General features: G+C 44.5%; 1 protein-coding gene across 3 annotated transcripts; it reads left to right on the forward strand.

Moving 5' to 3' along the window:
* irak1 (interleukin-1 receptor-associated kinase 1) lies at window positions 1-16527 on the forward strand. 3 transcript variants are annotated; one of them, XM_055013227.1, is made up of 14 exons: window positions 1-297; window positions 3239-3406; window positions 7754-7875; window positions 8087-8257; window positions 8375-8439; window positions 9764-9902; window positions 10863-10984; window positions 11397-11622; window positions 11750-11818; window positions 13327-13414; window positions 13798-13892; window positions 14192-14690; window positions 15664-15759; window positions 15963-16527. In XM_055013227.1, exons 1-14 carry the CDS (start codon window positions 186-188, stop codon window positions 16037-16039), a joined length of 2049 nt encoding a protein of 682 aa, XP_054869202.1. In that variant the 5' UTR covers window positions 1-185; the 3' UTR covers window positions 16040-16527. The 3 variants fall into 3 exon arrangements, with proteins under 3 accessions (XP_054869202.1, XP_054869203.1, XP_054869204.1); XM_055013228.1 differs by having other exon boundaries at window positions 13330-13414; XM_055013229.1 differs by having other exon boundaries at window positions 9764-9875.
* The last annotated feature ends 67 nt before the right edge of the window (window positions 16528-16594 follow it).

Consider the following 16594-nt stretch of genomic DNA (forward strand, 5'->3'; position numbering starts at 1 on the left):
CGTGGCAGCGACAGTTCCACGGTGTGAGTTTGTGTGTCTGTTTATGTGTCTGTTTGTGTGAGTTCACACCTGGAATACTTACAGTTTAACTTCTTTCGGGTTCTGTTGGGTTTCATGTCTCGGTTCCGCTGTTAGCTGTTAGCCTGTTAGTTCACTTCGTGTCAACTTCGGCAGAGTTCGGCAGCATGTCGGAAACAGACCGGAGAGCCCGGTACCTGTACCGGCTGCCGCCCTCCGTCCTCTGGGAGTTCTGCCGGGTCATGGATGGACTGTCGGACCTGGACTGGACCCGCTTCGGTGAGTCGGAACCAGAATCAGACAGTATGCTAACAGCTAGCGGCTAACCTGTAGCAGTAAGGAGGGTCAGAGCCTTCAGCTGTTTCAACACTTTAGAACATTATTCAGTCACTGCAGAACATTATTCAGTCGCTGTAGAACATTATTCAGTCACTTTAGAACATTATTCAGACACTGTAGAACATTATTCAGTCACTGTAGAACATTATTCAGACACTGTAGAACATTATTCAGACACTGTAGAACATTATTCAGACACTGTAGAACATTATTCAGTCACTTAATAACATTTTTCAATCACTTTAGAAAATTATTCAGTCACTTTAGAACAGTATTCAATCACTTTAGAACATTCAGTCATTTCAGAACATTATTCAATCACTTTGGAACATGATTCAGACACTTTAGAACATTATTCAGACACTGTGGAACATTATTCAATCACTTTAGAACATTATTCATACACCGTAGAACATTATTAAGACATTGTAGAACATTATTCAGTAACTTTAGAACATTATTCAGTCACTTTAGAACATTATTCAGACACTGTAGAACATTATTCAATCGCTTTATAATGTTATTCAGTCACTGTAGAACATTATTCAGACACTGTAGAACATTATTCAGACACTGTAGAACATTATTCAATCACTTTAGAACACTATTCAGACACTGTAGAACATTATTCAGTCACCCTAGAACATTATTCAATCACTTTAGAACATTATTCATACACCGTAGAACATTATTAAGACACTGTAGAACATTATTCAGTAACTTTAGAACATTATTCAGTCACTTTAGAACATTATTCAGACACTGTAGAACATTAGTCAGTGTAGAACATTATTCAGTCACTGTAGAACATTATTCAATCGCTTTATAATGTTATTCAGTCACTTTAGAACATTATTCAATCACTTTAGAACATTCAGACACTGTAGAACATTATTCAGTCACTTTAGAACATTATTCAGACACTGTAGAACATTATTCAGATGCTTTAGAACATTGTTCAATCACTTTAGAGCATTATTAAGTCACTTTAGAACATCATTAAATCACTGTAGAACATTATTCAGTCACTTTGGAACATTATTCAGACACTGTAGAACATTATTCAGTCACTTAATAACATTTTTAATTCACTTTAGAAAATTATTCAGTCACTTTAGAACAGTATTCAATCACTTTAGAACATTCAGTCATTTCAGAACATTATTCAATCACTTTGGAACATGATTCAGACACTTTAGAACATTATTCAGACACTGTAGAACATTATTTGATCACTTTAGAACATTATTCGATCACTTTAGAACATTATTCAGTCATTGTAGAACATTTTCAATCACTTTAGAACACTATTCAGACACTGTAGAACATTATTCAGTCACCGTAGAACATTATTCAATCACTTTAGAACATTATTGAGACACTGTAGAACATTATTAAGACACTGTAGAACATTATTCAGTAACTTTAGAACATTATTCAGTCACTTTAGAACATTATTCAGACACTGTAGAAAATTATTTAGTCAGTGTAGAACATTATTCAGACACTGTAGTACATTATTCAGTCACTGTAGAACATTATTCAATCACTTTAGAACAATATTCAGACACTGTAGAACATTATTCAGTCACTGTAGAACATTATTCAATCGCTTTATAATGTTATTCATTCACTTTAGAACATTATTCAATCACTTTAGAACATTCAGACACTGTAGATTCAGTCACTTTAGAACATTATTAAATCACTGTAGAACATTATTCAGTCACTTTAGAACATTATCCAGACACTGTAGAACGTTATTCAGTCAGTTTAGAACATTATTCAGACACTGTAGAACATTACTCAGATGCTTTAGAACATTGTTCAATCACTTTAGAGCATTATTAAGTCACTTTAGAACATTATTAAATCACTGTAGAACATTATTCAGTCACTTTGGAACATTATTCAGACACTGTAGAACATTATTCAGTCACTTAAGAACATTATTCAATCACTTTCGAACATTATTCAGTCACTTTAGAACATTATTCAGTCACTTTAGAACATTCAGTCATTTCAGAACATTATTCAGTCACTTTAGAACGTTGTTCAGACACTTTAGAACATTATTCAATCACTTTAGAACATTATTCAGACACTTTAGAACATTGTTCAGTCAATTTAGAACATTATTCAGTCACTTTAGAACAATATTCAGTCACTTTAGAACATTATTCAATCACTTTAGAACATTATTCAGTCACTTTGGAACATTATTCAGACACTTTAGAACATTGTTCAGTCACTTTAGAACATTATTCAGTCACTTTGGAACATTATTCAGACACTTTAGAACATTATTCAGTCACTTTAGAACATTATTCAATCACTTTAGAACATTATTCAGTCACTTTGGAACATTATTCAGACACTTTAGAACATTGTTCAGTCACTTTAGAACATTATTCAGTCACTTTGGAACATTATTCAGACACTTTAGAACATTATTCAGTCACTTTAGAACATTATTCAGTCACTTTGGAACATTATTCAGACACTTTAGAACATTATTCAGTCACTTTAGAACATTGTTCAGACACTTTAGAACATTGTTCAGACACTTTAGAACATTTTTCAGACACTTTAGAACATTATTCAGTCACTTTGGAACATGTTCAATTTTTTGGACTATTTTGAGTTGTTTTGAATACTTTTACTAATCGTTTTTGTCAAACTTTGGTCCATTTTTTAAAATATTTTGAACAGTTTTAACCATTTTGAACAGTTTTACACTGATTTTACAAAAAGTAAATCTGGGAACTTTTTCATAGAGAGCATTTAACATTTAGAACCTGCAGTGTTCTTCATTTAAATTAAGTGCATTGAGTTGATCACAGGCTGCAGTATTTAATAATTCATATTCTCTGTCTGACAGCCTCACAGGTCCTCGGTGATCAGACTGCCGTCCGATTGGCTGAGAGGAGGAGGAGGCGGACTGATTGGGTGATGAACCAATGGGAGAACAGGAATGGGCGAGTTGGAGAGCTAATCGACCTATTGGACAGTCTGCAGCTGCAACGCCCCCGTGATGTCATCCTGGATTGTGAGTTCACCTCTGACCCCTGGTGACCTTTGGTGACCTCTAATGAGGGCTCACCTGAAGGTGGAGCGGTACCACCTCCATATAGTTGGCATCACCTCCACACATCTCGAGTTTGGGAGGCTATACAGATAAGATGGGCCTCAGTAAGTTCTAGCAAAGCATTTGACACCTCAGGACAGGAAAGCAGGACCTGGTCCAGGCTGGGTTTAGCCGTGGAGATGAACTGCTGACCTGGACTAGGGATAGTGTCACCGGTGGAGAGCAATTTGAGGAGCGTTCTCTGCAGAGGACACAGAGTCTGAAGACGTGGGGGAAGCCTTACTGATACTTGTCACCAAGGTGGTTACGAAGCACCAGGTGTGGACAACATTCATGGACGCTGCTGAAGACTGTGGACGCTGTTGGACTGTGTTGGCTGATACGTCTTTTCAGGTTCTCGTGGAGGTCTTGGACGGTGGCTGTGGAGCGGCAGACCGGGGTGGTGGTTCCATTTTTAAAAGAGGGTACTGGGTATAATTTCAGGGGTTCAGCTGCTCAGCTTCTCCAGGAAAGTGTATTTAAAGGTGATAGGAAGGATTCTTCGACTGATTGTTGAACCTCAGATTGAGGAGCAACAACACACTTGGCTGCAAACCGTTCCAGTGCTGCTGAAGGTCACGGTCTGAGGAAGCCAACAGAACCACATAATCTGCAAAAAGTAGCAACACGATCCTGAGGTTCCCCAAACCAGACATGCTCCTCACCATGGCTGATCCTTGAGATCCTGTCCATAAAGGCCACAAACAGGATCAGAGACAAGGGACAGCCCTGGAGGAGTTCAACACCCACTGGAAACGAGTCTGACTTTGTGCTGAGTATGTGGACACAGCTCTCACTTTGGTTGTACAGGGACCGAATGGCTCGTATCAGAGAGCCTAGTACCCCATACTCCCTCAGTACCCCCCACAGAGCCCCTCAGGGGACACGGTCGTAGACCTTCTCCAGATCCACGAAACACATTTAGACTGGCAGGTCGAACTCCCATGACCCCCTCAGAAGCGCCACAAGAGTAAAGATCTGATCCACCGTTCCATGACCAGGATGGAATCCACATTGCTCCTCCTGAATCCAAAGTTCGACAGTTGGTCGGAGCCTCCCTTCCAGCACTCCAGAGTAAACTTTCCCATGCAGGCTGAGAAGTGTGATACCCTGGTAGTTGGAACACACTCTCCGGTCCCCCTTCTTGAAAATGGGAACCACCACCCCGGTCTGCCACTCCACAGGTACTGTACCCGATACCCATGCCACATTGTAGAGACGCGTCAGCCTTGACAGTCCAACAATGTCCAGCCTTCAGCATCTCAGGGCGGATCTCGTCCACACCTGGTGCGACCGAGGAGCTTCTTAACTACCTTGGTGACCTCTGCCACAGATATGGACGAAGCTTCCCCTGAGTCTTCAGGCTCTGCCTCCTCCACGGAGAACGTGTTTACCGGGTTCAGGAGTTCCTCAAAGTGCTCTTTCCACCACCTGACAGTGTCCCCAGTCCAGGTCAGAAGTTCTCCCCATGGACTGTACACAGCCTGGGGAAAGCCCTGCCTCCCCTTCCTGAGGTGTCAAAAGGTTTGCCAGAACTTCCTTGAGGCCAACCGAAAGTCCTTCTCTATAGCCTCTCCAAATTCCACCCATACCTGAGGTTTTGCTTCCATGACTGCTGCAGCTGCCACCTTTATGGCCAACTGGTACCTGTTAGCTGCTTTAGGAGACCCCCAAGCCAGCCAGGCCCGAAAGGCCTCCTTCTTCAGCCTGACGGCTTCCCTCACCGCTGGTGTCCACCAGGTTTTTGGGTTGCCACTGCGACAGGCCCCAGTGACCTTCAGGCCACAGCTCCTAACAGCTGCTTCTGCAATAGAGACTTTGAAGATGGACCACTCAGACTCCATGTCTCCAACCTCCCCAGGATGCAGGAGAAATTCTTCCAGATTAGAATAGATTAGAAAATGTTTCTTGTCCCAATTTGGGCAATTTGATTTGCAACAGCAGTCAACAAAGAAATTCATACCAGAAAAACAGTATAGTACAATACATAGAAACATAAGTACAAATATATATATTTTAACAAGCTCATCTGAAAATGCAGTCATCAGTTACATCATGGTGTAGATATTAGCTTAATGCTATCAATAGTTTACTCACGTTAGCGACACTGAGTTGGCATTGGGCCCAATTAACTGAAGCTACCGATATGTTACGTAGCGTTAGCTGGACATCAATATTTAGAGAATGTCTGTTTAACTTGTAAAATCTATTGTGAGTTGTTTTAAGCTAATAACTTTGCTCTGGTAAGTCGCTGTCCTATTTTCCAAGACGACACTTCTCTGACTCTCTGACCTGTTGCCTGGATGCTTGATGTGACGTCACTTTCAAGGCCGTACTCTCGCAAGTAATTAACGTCATATTAACCCGACGTATCAAAGAGTAGGTACTGAGCAAAATAGTTATCTGTAGTTTACCTTAGTGCTCGCGAGTACCTGGCACAGTGCAGCACTCTGCTGTGAAGGTGGAGACATGCAGCGGTGGTGTTTCTGCAACAATAAAAAAAAAAAATTTAAATGAAAAAAATTTGAAGGAGCGGCGGCCGGGATTTAGGAAGGACAGCCTGCCACTCCTAAATGAATGTAGAGGAAACCCTGATATATGTAGCCTACAGTGCAAAGACACAAGCCTAAAGCTTATTTAGAAACCCTACAGCTGAGGGAACAAAGGATCTGAGATATCTGTTTGATTTTGCCCTCTTAGGGAAGGTATACCTCTTCCCAAATGGAAATAGTCGAAACTCAGCATACAGATGGTGATGTGGGTCGGCTAAGATGACCTTTGCCTTCTAAATGGTTCTTACTTGATGAAAATTGTCAAGCTGCTGCAGGCTAGTGCCAGTGATTTTTTTGGCAAAGTTTGACAATGCTCCGCAGCCGATTTTTATTAGTGATGCTAAGATTTCCATACCAGCAAATCACTGCAAAAGTTAGGAGGGGGGAGTTGAAAACCCCGCGGACAGGGTGCCCCGCCAGACTTTCTCAGTTCACCCTCACTACACATTTGGGTTTACCAGGTCTGTCCTGCAGTCTTCCATCAGATCCAACTCACCACCAGGTGGTGATTAATTGACAGCTCTGCTCCTCTCTTCACCCGAGTGCTTGAGACATACCGCCGCAGGTCTGATGATACAACTATGAAGTCCATCATGGACCTTTGGCCTAAGATGCTCTGGTACCAGGTACACTTATGACCAACCTTATGCTCCAACATGGTGTTTGTTATGGGCAATCTATGACTAGCACAGAAGTCCATAACAAAACACTGCTTGGGTTCAGATCAAGCTGTTCCTCCCAATCACTTCCTCCAGGTTTCTCTGTCATTGCCCACGTGAGCGTTGCAGTCCCCCAGAAGAATTATGGAGTCCCCAGGTGGTACCCCTTCCAGGAACCACCCAGAGACTCCAAGAAGGCTGAATACTCTGAATTTCTGTCAGTGCATAAGCACAGACAACAGTCAGAGTTTCCCCTCTGCAACACAGAGAGGCGACCCTCTGGTTCTCCAGGGAGAACTCCAACAAAGCGGCGCTCAGCCGGGGGCTCCTGAGTATCCCCACACCCACCCAGAGCCTCTCACTCTGGGCAACTCCAGAAAAGGAGAGAGTCCAACCTCTCTCCAGGATTCTGGTTCCAGAACCCTTGCTGTTCGTGGAGGTGAGCCCAACTATATCTAGCCAGTATCGCTCCACCTCCCGCACCAGCTCAGGCTCCTTCCCCGCCAGTGAGGTGACGTTCCACGTCCCCAGCATCCCCAGTGTCCCCAGCATCCCCAGCATCCCCAGCATCCCCAGCGCAGTAGGCAGCTACTGCCTACTGCCGGTGGGCATAGCATCCAACCCCAATTTCCAGCCCTGCAGGTGGTGGGTCTCCTGAGTGATGGCCCTGTGTTTCTTCTTCAGGCTGTGTCTGAGTGAGTCCCAAGGGACCCCAAGGCTCGGCCATTAGATGCACTCTGACGAGCCCCCCCCAAGACTTGGCTCCAGGGGAAGGCCCCGGTATCCCTAACCCGGGGGAGGTAGCGGCTTCACTTTGCTGTGCTTTCATTGAGGTTTTTTGAATTGCTCTTAGTCTGGTCCCTCCCACAGGACCACTTTGCCTTGGGAGACCCTAGCAGGGGCTATTGCCCCGTACAACATAGCTCCCAGGATCATAGAGACACTAAAACCCCTCCACCGCGACAGGGTGGCGATTCGACAGGGGACAGTTGATCATCTACCTGTGAAGTTAAAAGTTCTAATCCTAACTGATGACCTCTGACCTTCTCTGTCTGCAGGGCTCTCTGGTCCGAATCCTCCCCCTCCTCCTCCCCCCTCTCTTCTCCCTCCCCCTTCTCTCCCTCCTCCCCCCCCCCCTCCTACCTCACCTAAAAAAGATGGACCACACAGTGACACACAGGTAACACACACACACACACACACACACACACACACACACACACACACACACACACACACACACACACACACACACAGGTAACACACACACAGGTAACACACACACAGGTAACACATACACACAGGTAACACACACAGTAATTAATATTCAATGAAAATAGGTGATTGCATCCATTGCACCTTAGAATAATAATGATGATGTCATCCCTTAGCCCCGCCCCACGGCGGCATGCAGCGGTGCAGTGATGTGCTGGTCATATGAAGAGGTGCATGCTGGGACAGAGGGGTTCTCCCCCTCTCTGCAGGTGGGGGAGGGGGGGTTCGGCGCCGTGTACCGAGCGTCGCTGTCCAACACTGTCTGTGCCGTCAAGAGGCTGAAACAGGTGAGCGAATCACAGACTGGCAGGTGGGTCTTCACTGATTGGTCGCTGACAGGAGGACTGTGATTGGTCGCTGACAGGAGGAGGACTGTGATTGGTCAGTGTTGTTGTTGTCGGCAGGACGGTGAGCTGGATTGGACGGTGCTGATGGAGAGCTTCCAGACGGAGGTGGAGAAACTGTCAAAGTACGACAACTGAGGTTTTTAATAGGAGCACAGTGTGAGACAAAAACACAACCCCTAACACAGTGTGTGTCTGTGTGTGGTACTGTGTGTTACTGTGTGTGTTACTGTGTATGTGTCTGTGTGTTATTGTGTGTGTCTGTGTGTTACTGTGTGTGTTACTGTGTGTGTGTGTGTGTGTCGTGTGTTACTGTGTGTCTTACTGTGTGTTACTGTGTGTCTTACTGTGTGTTACTATGTGTGTCTGTGTGTTACTGTGTGTGTGTGTGTCTGTGTGTTACTGTGTGTGTTACTGTGTGTGTCTGTGTGTTACTGTGTGTGTCTGTGTGTTACTGTGTGTGTGTCTGTGTGTTACTGTGTGTGTTACTGTGTTACTGTGTGTGTGTCTGTGTTACTGTGTGTTACTGTGTGTGTTTGTGTGTTACTGTGTGTGTGTGTCTGTGTTACTGTGTGTGTGTGTCTGTGTGTTACTGTGTGTGTTACTGTGTGTGTCTATGTGTGTCTGTTTGTTACTGTGTGTGTCTGTGTTACTGTGTGTGCCTGTTTGTTATTGTGTGTGTGTCTGTGTGTGTCTTTGTGTTACTGTGTGTGTTACTGTGTGTGCCTGTTTGTTATTGTGTGTCTCTGTGTTACTGTGTGTGTCTGTGTGTGTTACTGTGTGTGTCTGTGTGTTACTGTATGTTTCTGTGTGTGTGTGTGTGTGTGTTACTGTGTGTGTCCGTGTGTTACTGTGTGTGTGTCTGTGTGTCTTTGTGTTACTGTGTGTGTTACTGTGTGTGTTACTGTGTGTGTTACTGTGTGTGTCTGTGTGTGTCTGTTTGTTACTTTGTGTGTCTGTGTGTGTTACTGTGTGTGTGTCTGTTACTGTGTGTGTGTGTGTCTGTGTGTCTTTGTTACTGTGTGTGTCTGTGTGTGTCTGTGTGTTACTGTGTGTGTGTCTGTGTGTTACTGTGTGTGTCTGTGTGTGTCTGTTTGTTACTTTGTGTGTCTGTGTGTGTTACTGTGTGTTACTGTGTGTTTCTGTATGTGTCTGTGTGTTATTGTGTGTGTTACTGTGTGTGTCTATTTGTTACTGTGTGTGTGTCTGTGTGTCTTTGTGTTACTGTGTGTGTCTGTGTTACTGTGTGTGTCTGTGTGTTACTGTGTGTGTCTGTGTGTGTCTGTGTGTTACTGTGTTTTACTGTGTGTCTCTGTGTGTGTGTCTGTGTGTTACTGTGTGTGTCTGTGTGTTACTGTGTTTTACTCTGTGTGTGTCTGTGTGTTACTGTGTTTTACTCTGTGTGTCTCTGTGTGTGTGTCTGTGTGTTACTGTGTGTGTCCTGCTCAGGTTCCGACACCCAAACATCGTGGATCTGTTGGGTTTCAGTGAAGGAGGAGGATCCATGTGTCTGATCTACAGCTACATGGAGAACGGATCATTGGAGGACCGACTACACAACGTAACAAACACACCACAACTTACATATGTGTGTCCTTCAGCAGTGAGCGCAGCCATGTGCAACTTCATCTGAATGTCTTCAACACCTTCTGACCTCATACAGCTCCATATCATGACACTCCCACCTCCATGCTTCACTGTCAGGACTATGCATCCACTGTGGTTGTCCTGGTCAGGTTCTCACCAAACATCTGGACTCCATCTGAGCCCAACTCATTGATCTTCATCTGACCAAAGAATGTTCTCCAACATCCATCAGGCTTCTTCTCATGTTCTTAAGCAAACTTTCATCTGGAAGTTTAGTTCTGAGCAGCAACCAGGTTTAGTTCTGGTCCTCCATCCATAGAGGTTGATGTTCTGAAGGTGCCTTCACACTGTCTGAGCTTCACACTAACTCTGGTTTCCATGGAGAACCCCTGAACCAAGTCTGAAGCAGCTGCCGTCTGTTTTTACAGCTGGATGGAGAAAGTAGTTCACTGTCTGTGGGGTCATTTTAGGAGCTCTGATTAGTGGAACTATGACTCCTTCTAGACCTCCTGATCAGTGGAACTATGACTCCTTCTAGACCTCCTGATTAGTGGAACTATGACTCCTTCTAGACCTCCTGATTAGTGGAACTATGTCTCCTTCCAGACCTCCTGATTAGTGGAACTATGATCCTTCTAGACCTGATTAGTGGTATTATGACTCCTTCTAGACTGACTGGAATCACAGCTGGACTCACTTTGGAGCCTGAACTTTAAATATGGACTCTATAAAAGATTAGTTTCTGATTATGATCAGAGGAAATACTCTGAAGTAATCTGATTACTGTGAGGGATACAGTGTAGATTCACATGATATTCAGTTATTACATAGGACAGTAGTACTGTTCGATACTGAACATGTGTGCAGAAACATGATTTAAAATGTGTGTGTGTGTTACAGGTATTTAAAATGTGTGTATTAAAGGAGTGTGTATTTATACGCGTGTGTGTTTGTATTGCAGGAGTGTGTGTTCCTGTCATGGTCTCAGAGGATGAACATCGTTCATGGAGCCTCAGCAGCTCTGCAGTTCCTTCACTTCCCCCCTAGAGGACAAACACCACTGATCCACGGAGACGTCAAGAGGTCAGTGTCATCACACATGATGTAACAACACATGATGTCATCACACATGATGTAACAACACATGATGTCATCACACATGATGTAACAACACATGATGTCGCCACACATGATGTAACAACACGTCACCACACATGATGTTGCCACATATGATGTCACCACACATGATGTCACCACACATGATGCCAGCATGTTTGTACTGAGCTCCACATCTTCAGTTCTCTTTTCTTTCAGACACTTTTTCTGCTTTTTTTTAATCCTCTTACTGAAATTCACTAAATATATTCCTATTGTCACAGAACAAACACAGTTTTGTTTTTGTCATGATTACACCTACATCTGGTGATAGAAAGTGTTTGTCAGTCCTGCTGTAAAGCTTCCTGTTCATTCCATTCACTTCCTGTTGTCTCTGCAGCTCCAACATCCTGCTCGACCGTCACCTGGCGGCGAAGCTTTCTGACTTTGGTCTGGCTCAGTTTGCGTCTCGGAGCTCTTCGGGTCGCCCGGCGGATCAGACGGGGGCTCAGACGAAATCCCTCGGTAAAACGACAACAGTGAAAGGAACGCTGGCTTATCTGCCAGACGAATACGTGAGGAACGGACAGCTGGGGACAGCGGTGGACGTCTACAGCTTTGGAGTGGTGAGACGCTGCATGATGGGAAATGTAGTCTGCTGCTGATTTAAGACACACATGACAGTCTGAGCATTAAAACATGGAGAGCATTAAACGATGTGAGACTTTGAACAGCAGGTTCTGTGTGTTCCAGGTGCTGCTGGAGGTGCTGACCGGACGCCGAGCGCTGCACAAAGACAGGAGGTCCGGAGAGAGATACCTGGTCAGAAAACACACCTGCTCACATCCCAGTCACTACCTGAGGAGTTATGTGATCTGTACTCTGCAGGCTGGTCTGATCAAATCAGAACCAGCAGCTGATCAGCTTCCATGTTGTGGGGGGTCGGTGTTTCCTGAGGATAGTCCTGAGCTGAGGTTCAGGATTCTGTCTGCTGCATTAGTTCCTTTCTCTCTGCTAGCGTAGCATCTAAAGACTGAAGGTTTGTGTCCACAGGATCCATCAGTGTCTGTTGAACACCCAGCGTTGCATTCTGGTTGCATTTTGAGCTACGTTGCAGTGTGTTGGCCCGGAGTTACCTGCAGCTCATTAGCATAAAGTAGACTTGACTTCTACTTTATGCTAATGAGGCACAGGCAGCAGAGGTCCGACGCATCGCGAAACCTTCGTTAAACGTCTAACCTAGCCGTTGCTGAACTAAAACCATGACAGATTCTCACCTCAAATGCTTTCAGAAATACTTTCCACTGAACTGTTTTCATTATGAAAGAGAAAGTTTGAGCCGCCATGTTGGTCCGACGTTTCTACCGGACTGAAGGTCTGAAAGTCTGGAGGACTGAAGGTCTGAAGGTCCGAAGGACTGAAGGCCTGAAGGTCTGAAGGTCTAAGGGACTGAAGGTCTGAAGGACTGAAGGCCTGAAGGTCTGAAGGTCTAAAGGACTGAAGGTCTGAAGGACTGAAGGTCTGAAGGTCTAAAGGACTGAAGGTCTGAAGGTCTAAAGGACTGAAGGTCTAAAGGACTGAAGGTCTGAAGGACTGAAGGTCTGAAGGTCTAAAGGACTGAAGGTCTAAAGGACTGAAGGTCTGAAGGCTGTCGTGTGATCTCCTGGTGGCCTACTAGTGACCGCCCATCAAGAGGTAATATTCAGATGCGTTTCCATGCGAGAAAAAACGTCCCTGTGGACACGCAGCATAAAACTACCCATCATGCAACGCTGTCTGTGCAAGCAGCAGCTGGACTGGACATTCAGTCAGAAGTAGTTCATGAGTCATTGTTAATTTATTCATAATCATTTACTTGATTAAAATTACACTAACAAGGCAGAAGGTCCTGATGTCAGTAAATATAGATCAGCTGTAGTACCTGGTTGTTCCAGCAGGTGGAGCCTCTTCACGTTTAATCCTGTAGAGACCAGAGGAGGTTAAAGCAGAGAGCATTGTGGGAGTTTAGCAGCAATGGGCACCATGACAAAGACTAATGAGAAGGTTAATGACCTCCAACCAGAGCTGATGTTTATCTCTGGCACTGTGCCGGTAGCTAAGGGGTGAATATATTAACCAATGTCCAGTGTAACTGGTTAGAACTTGAGTGTTAGCACATAGAACAGTCCTTCATTTGTTTTTATTAGTTGATACAGGATTAATAAGATTACTAAGAGCATCGATGTTTTGAGTTTGTCATCAATCCATCAGGTCACTGATCAGTGTCCTGAAACATTCTTTAAATGTTCTTGTGATGTTTGGCTGATGGAGGCTGTGGTTGTTGTTCTCAGAAGGACCTGGTGGAGGAACTGGAGGACGGTCCATGCGGCTCATCTGAAGCAGCGTGGAGGAAACAGCTGGACGGGCGGCTGATGGCAGGTCAGAGCTGCTGTTTTCAGCCTGATGGCTGACCTGATTTTATTTACTGGTTTTCCTCAGCCTCTCTGAGGAAACACTGCCTGCAGTTCAACCTGAAGTTCTCTGGATGTTTCTCTGCTGGAGAACCAGAACCAGGAGGAGGTTCTGGTTCTAGAGGATCTGCTGCCGTGTAGAGAACAGTGACTTTGCTGAAATCTAATGATTTTAAGCTCGGCTTTGGTTCATTTTCCTGACAGAACTACAGATGACACCTTCAGGGACCGTCAGAACTTTGAAATGTTCCTCCAGTCTGCCAGATAGATGGTGGTGTTTAGAGATCAGCTGTTTAAAGCTGCAGGTTCAGGGGGTTCATCTTGGTGTTAATGGTAGCTCTCTGTCTGCAGGGGGCGCTGCTGAGCCAGCCAGCTGCCTGCAGGTTGCTGCTTTGGCCTGCAGATGTTTGGACAAGAACAAGAGGAGGAGACCAGCCATGACCGAGGTGAGAGCCCACCGATATGAACACCATTTACTGATCAGATACTAATTATAGACCATCGGTGAGACCAGTGACCCACATCTAGACCTGATATGAATTAAATTTAATGAACTAACAGCCTGTAAAGCAGAGAATCATCCATCCAGGACTAGATGAGTTCATTAATGAGGATCATTGGAGGACGTTCTCCTCCTCACTGATCCATCAGTCCATGAGATCAATACCTGATCCTGGACGTCCTCAGGTGTTCCTCAGGGCTCCGGTGTGGACCCTCTTTCCTCACTTGGATGTTTTGTCTTCAGGTGTTTCACAGACTGGAGGACGTCCAGACCTTCATGAGGAGAACCAGCTCCTCCTCCTCCTCCTCTGCTCCTTCAGTCCCCAGACCACCTCCCAGTCTGGACTCCAGGGTAGGAGCTTTGTCTCAGCAGCTGTCCACACTGGGACCACTAGAGGACAGCTACCCGTCCTCCCAGTCCTCCCTGTCCTCCCAGTCCTCCTCGTCTCTCTGCTCCCTCCCCCCTCCTCACCCCCTCCACTCCTCCTCCTCCCTCCCCCCTCTGTCGTCCTCGTCCTTCCTGGGTCCGTGTGAGACGGATGAGAGTCGAGGTTTCTCCCAGTACCACCTCAGCTCCCAGTCTAACGGGACCAGCAGCAGAGACCAGAACCACCCGTCTGTCCCCACCGAGGACCAGTACAACTTCCCCCCACAGCCCAGCACAGACGGCGTCCTCTCAGCAGGAACCTCAGCAGGGTTCTCTCCTGCAGGGTCCCTGCAGTCCACGTGTCCGGGGCCTTCAGGTACGTCAGCAGACCCTGAACCTGCCAGAGACCCTCCAAGGCCAGTTTTCTTTTTTTCTTTTATAAAAACAGAAAGAAACGGTGAGATTTTCACATTTCAGACAGTCTCTGAACACATCATCTGTGACGTTCACTTCAATCAGGAACATCTGACCTTAAAGTTCTATGTTTAATCCAAACAAGTTTATTGGACTCGTGTATTTAGAAGTTCTCCAAAGATAAACTCTTCTGACCAAATTCTGTAAAGTTGTTAAAATTTCACTCCTCAGCACAAAATCATCACAGAGACAACATGTCTGAAAGAAGACAAAAAACAGCAGAAAGGAGAATAAACTGTCTATAGAGGCTGAAACATGGAGATAGAAAACCTTCTACAGGATGAGGAGATGGTAGGAGCTTCAGGAGAAACCAGCTGGAGGTTCTAGAAGATGTTTCTAGCTGGTTTCTCCTGAAGCTCCTACCATCACTAGATGTAAAGATGTAAAAACACAAAAAAAAACATGTTGAGTCCAGTTTTCATACATTTCTGTAAAAATCATCAAAGAAACGAATCCTTCTGGTTTCCATCCTTCTACTGCTAGAAGACATCTCTGAGTTGTCTTCTTTTTTCATGATGTTCTGGTTCCTCAGAGCTGCAGGACCTGAACATGAACCTCAGAGAAGAAGAGTGAGACAGGAGTAAAAATAAATCACCCAGAAACATCCTAAGGTTCAGAGGGTTAGATGAAGTTCTTTGTCCATATTTGGTCGTATTGGACACATTTTTTCTGGGAGATTTTGGACAATTTTCAAGTCATTTTAGACAATTTTGAGTCATTTTGGACACATTTAAAGAAATAAAGTCAAAGAAGTGTTTATTTTTCCTGGTTTCCATCCTTCCATGTTCTCCAGAAGACATCTCTGGTGGAATTCAAAGCTTTAAACTGGTTGGTTTGTTGGAGTGAAATGAAACTAAAACCTGATTATTTTTCAGTCCACATGAATCCCAGGAAGCAGCGGCTGCTGGAGAAGAAAGCTCAGTACGAAGAGGGAAGGATCCAGACTCCAGAGCTGCTGTCTGATGATCTCTGTATGTTCTTCACCAGAACTTAACACTACATGTGGAAAAGCATAAAAAAAATAAATGAATAAAACAACTCAGTGTCATCTAATATCACCGTTTGGTGTTAACATCCAGTTATTGATGTTAATATTTGGGATTTCTGTCATATTGATTGATCTTCACTCAGACATGAACGACCTGAAGGTGTTCACTCTGCTGCTGTGTTTCAGACGGAGCAGCCAGTTGTGACTTCAGAGGACCTGAGGAGAGCGATGAGCTGGAATATCTTCCTGCCAAACACGACTGACCTGATCTCCACCTGGACCACAGATGAACGTTGAATGTGATTCACAGATGAGAACGATCTCAGAAGCAGCTGTAGCTGTTACCAGAGTTCAGAAAGCCAACATTCAGAGCTTTATTGGTCACATCATGGCCAGTAAAATGCAGAGTGACGTCCACAGAACTGCACACCAGCAGGAGAAACATTCCTGAAACACAATACGACCAAACTTTATTGATCCTTTTACTGTTATAGAATCAAACCAACTGGACTGAAAACTGTCAGAAAACAACTATTTATTCATCACACCTACTCACTCTGCTGAAATAATAAATCTGCCACAGGTTTTATTTGGAACCACTGAATGTGGTTTCAAAACTAGAAATAACAGAATCAGTGAAAACATGCTCATATTTCACACATAGATAAATCAGGTTGGTTTTTACAGTTATAATCCAAGGTTTGTTCTTGTTTTGTTTTTAATAAATCAGTTAAAGTTTCTTTAACCCTTACATGCTTTAAAGAGCAGACTTATCCTCATTATCCAGGTTTGGATGTTTTATTAAAGGTTTTTAATGG

This window comes from Amphiprion ocellaris, chromosome 8, assembly GCF_022539595.1.
Source record: "Amphiprion ocellaris isolate individual 3 ecotype Okinawa chromosome 8, ASM2253959v1, whole genome shotgun sequence".
Classification (NCBI taxonomy): Eukaryota; Metazoa; Chordata; class Actinopteri; family Pomacentridae; genus Amphiprion; species Amphiprion ocellaris.

What these genes read in the sequence shown, in the direction of transcription:
- irak1 (XM_055013227.1), top strand. Translation starts at nt 186, where the DNA reads ATGTCGGAAACAGACCGGAGAGCCCGGTACCTGTACCGGCTGCCGCCC. An exon ending in ACACACCACAACTTACATAT is followed by an intron (nt 9,903 to 10,862) that starts GTGTGTCCTTCA and finishes TTTGTATTGCAG; the next exon opens with GAGTGTGTGTTCCTGTCATG. An exon ending in GGACGGGCGGCTGATGGCAG is followed by an intron (nt 13,415 to 13,797) that starts GTCAGAGCTGCT and finishes CTCTGTCTGCAG; the next exon opens with GGGGCGCTGCTGAGCCAGCC.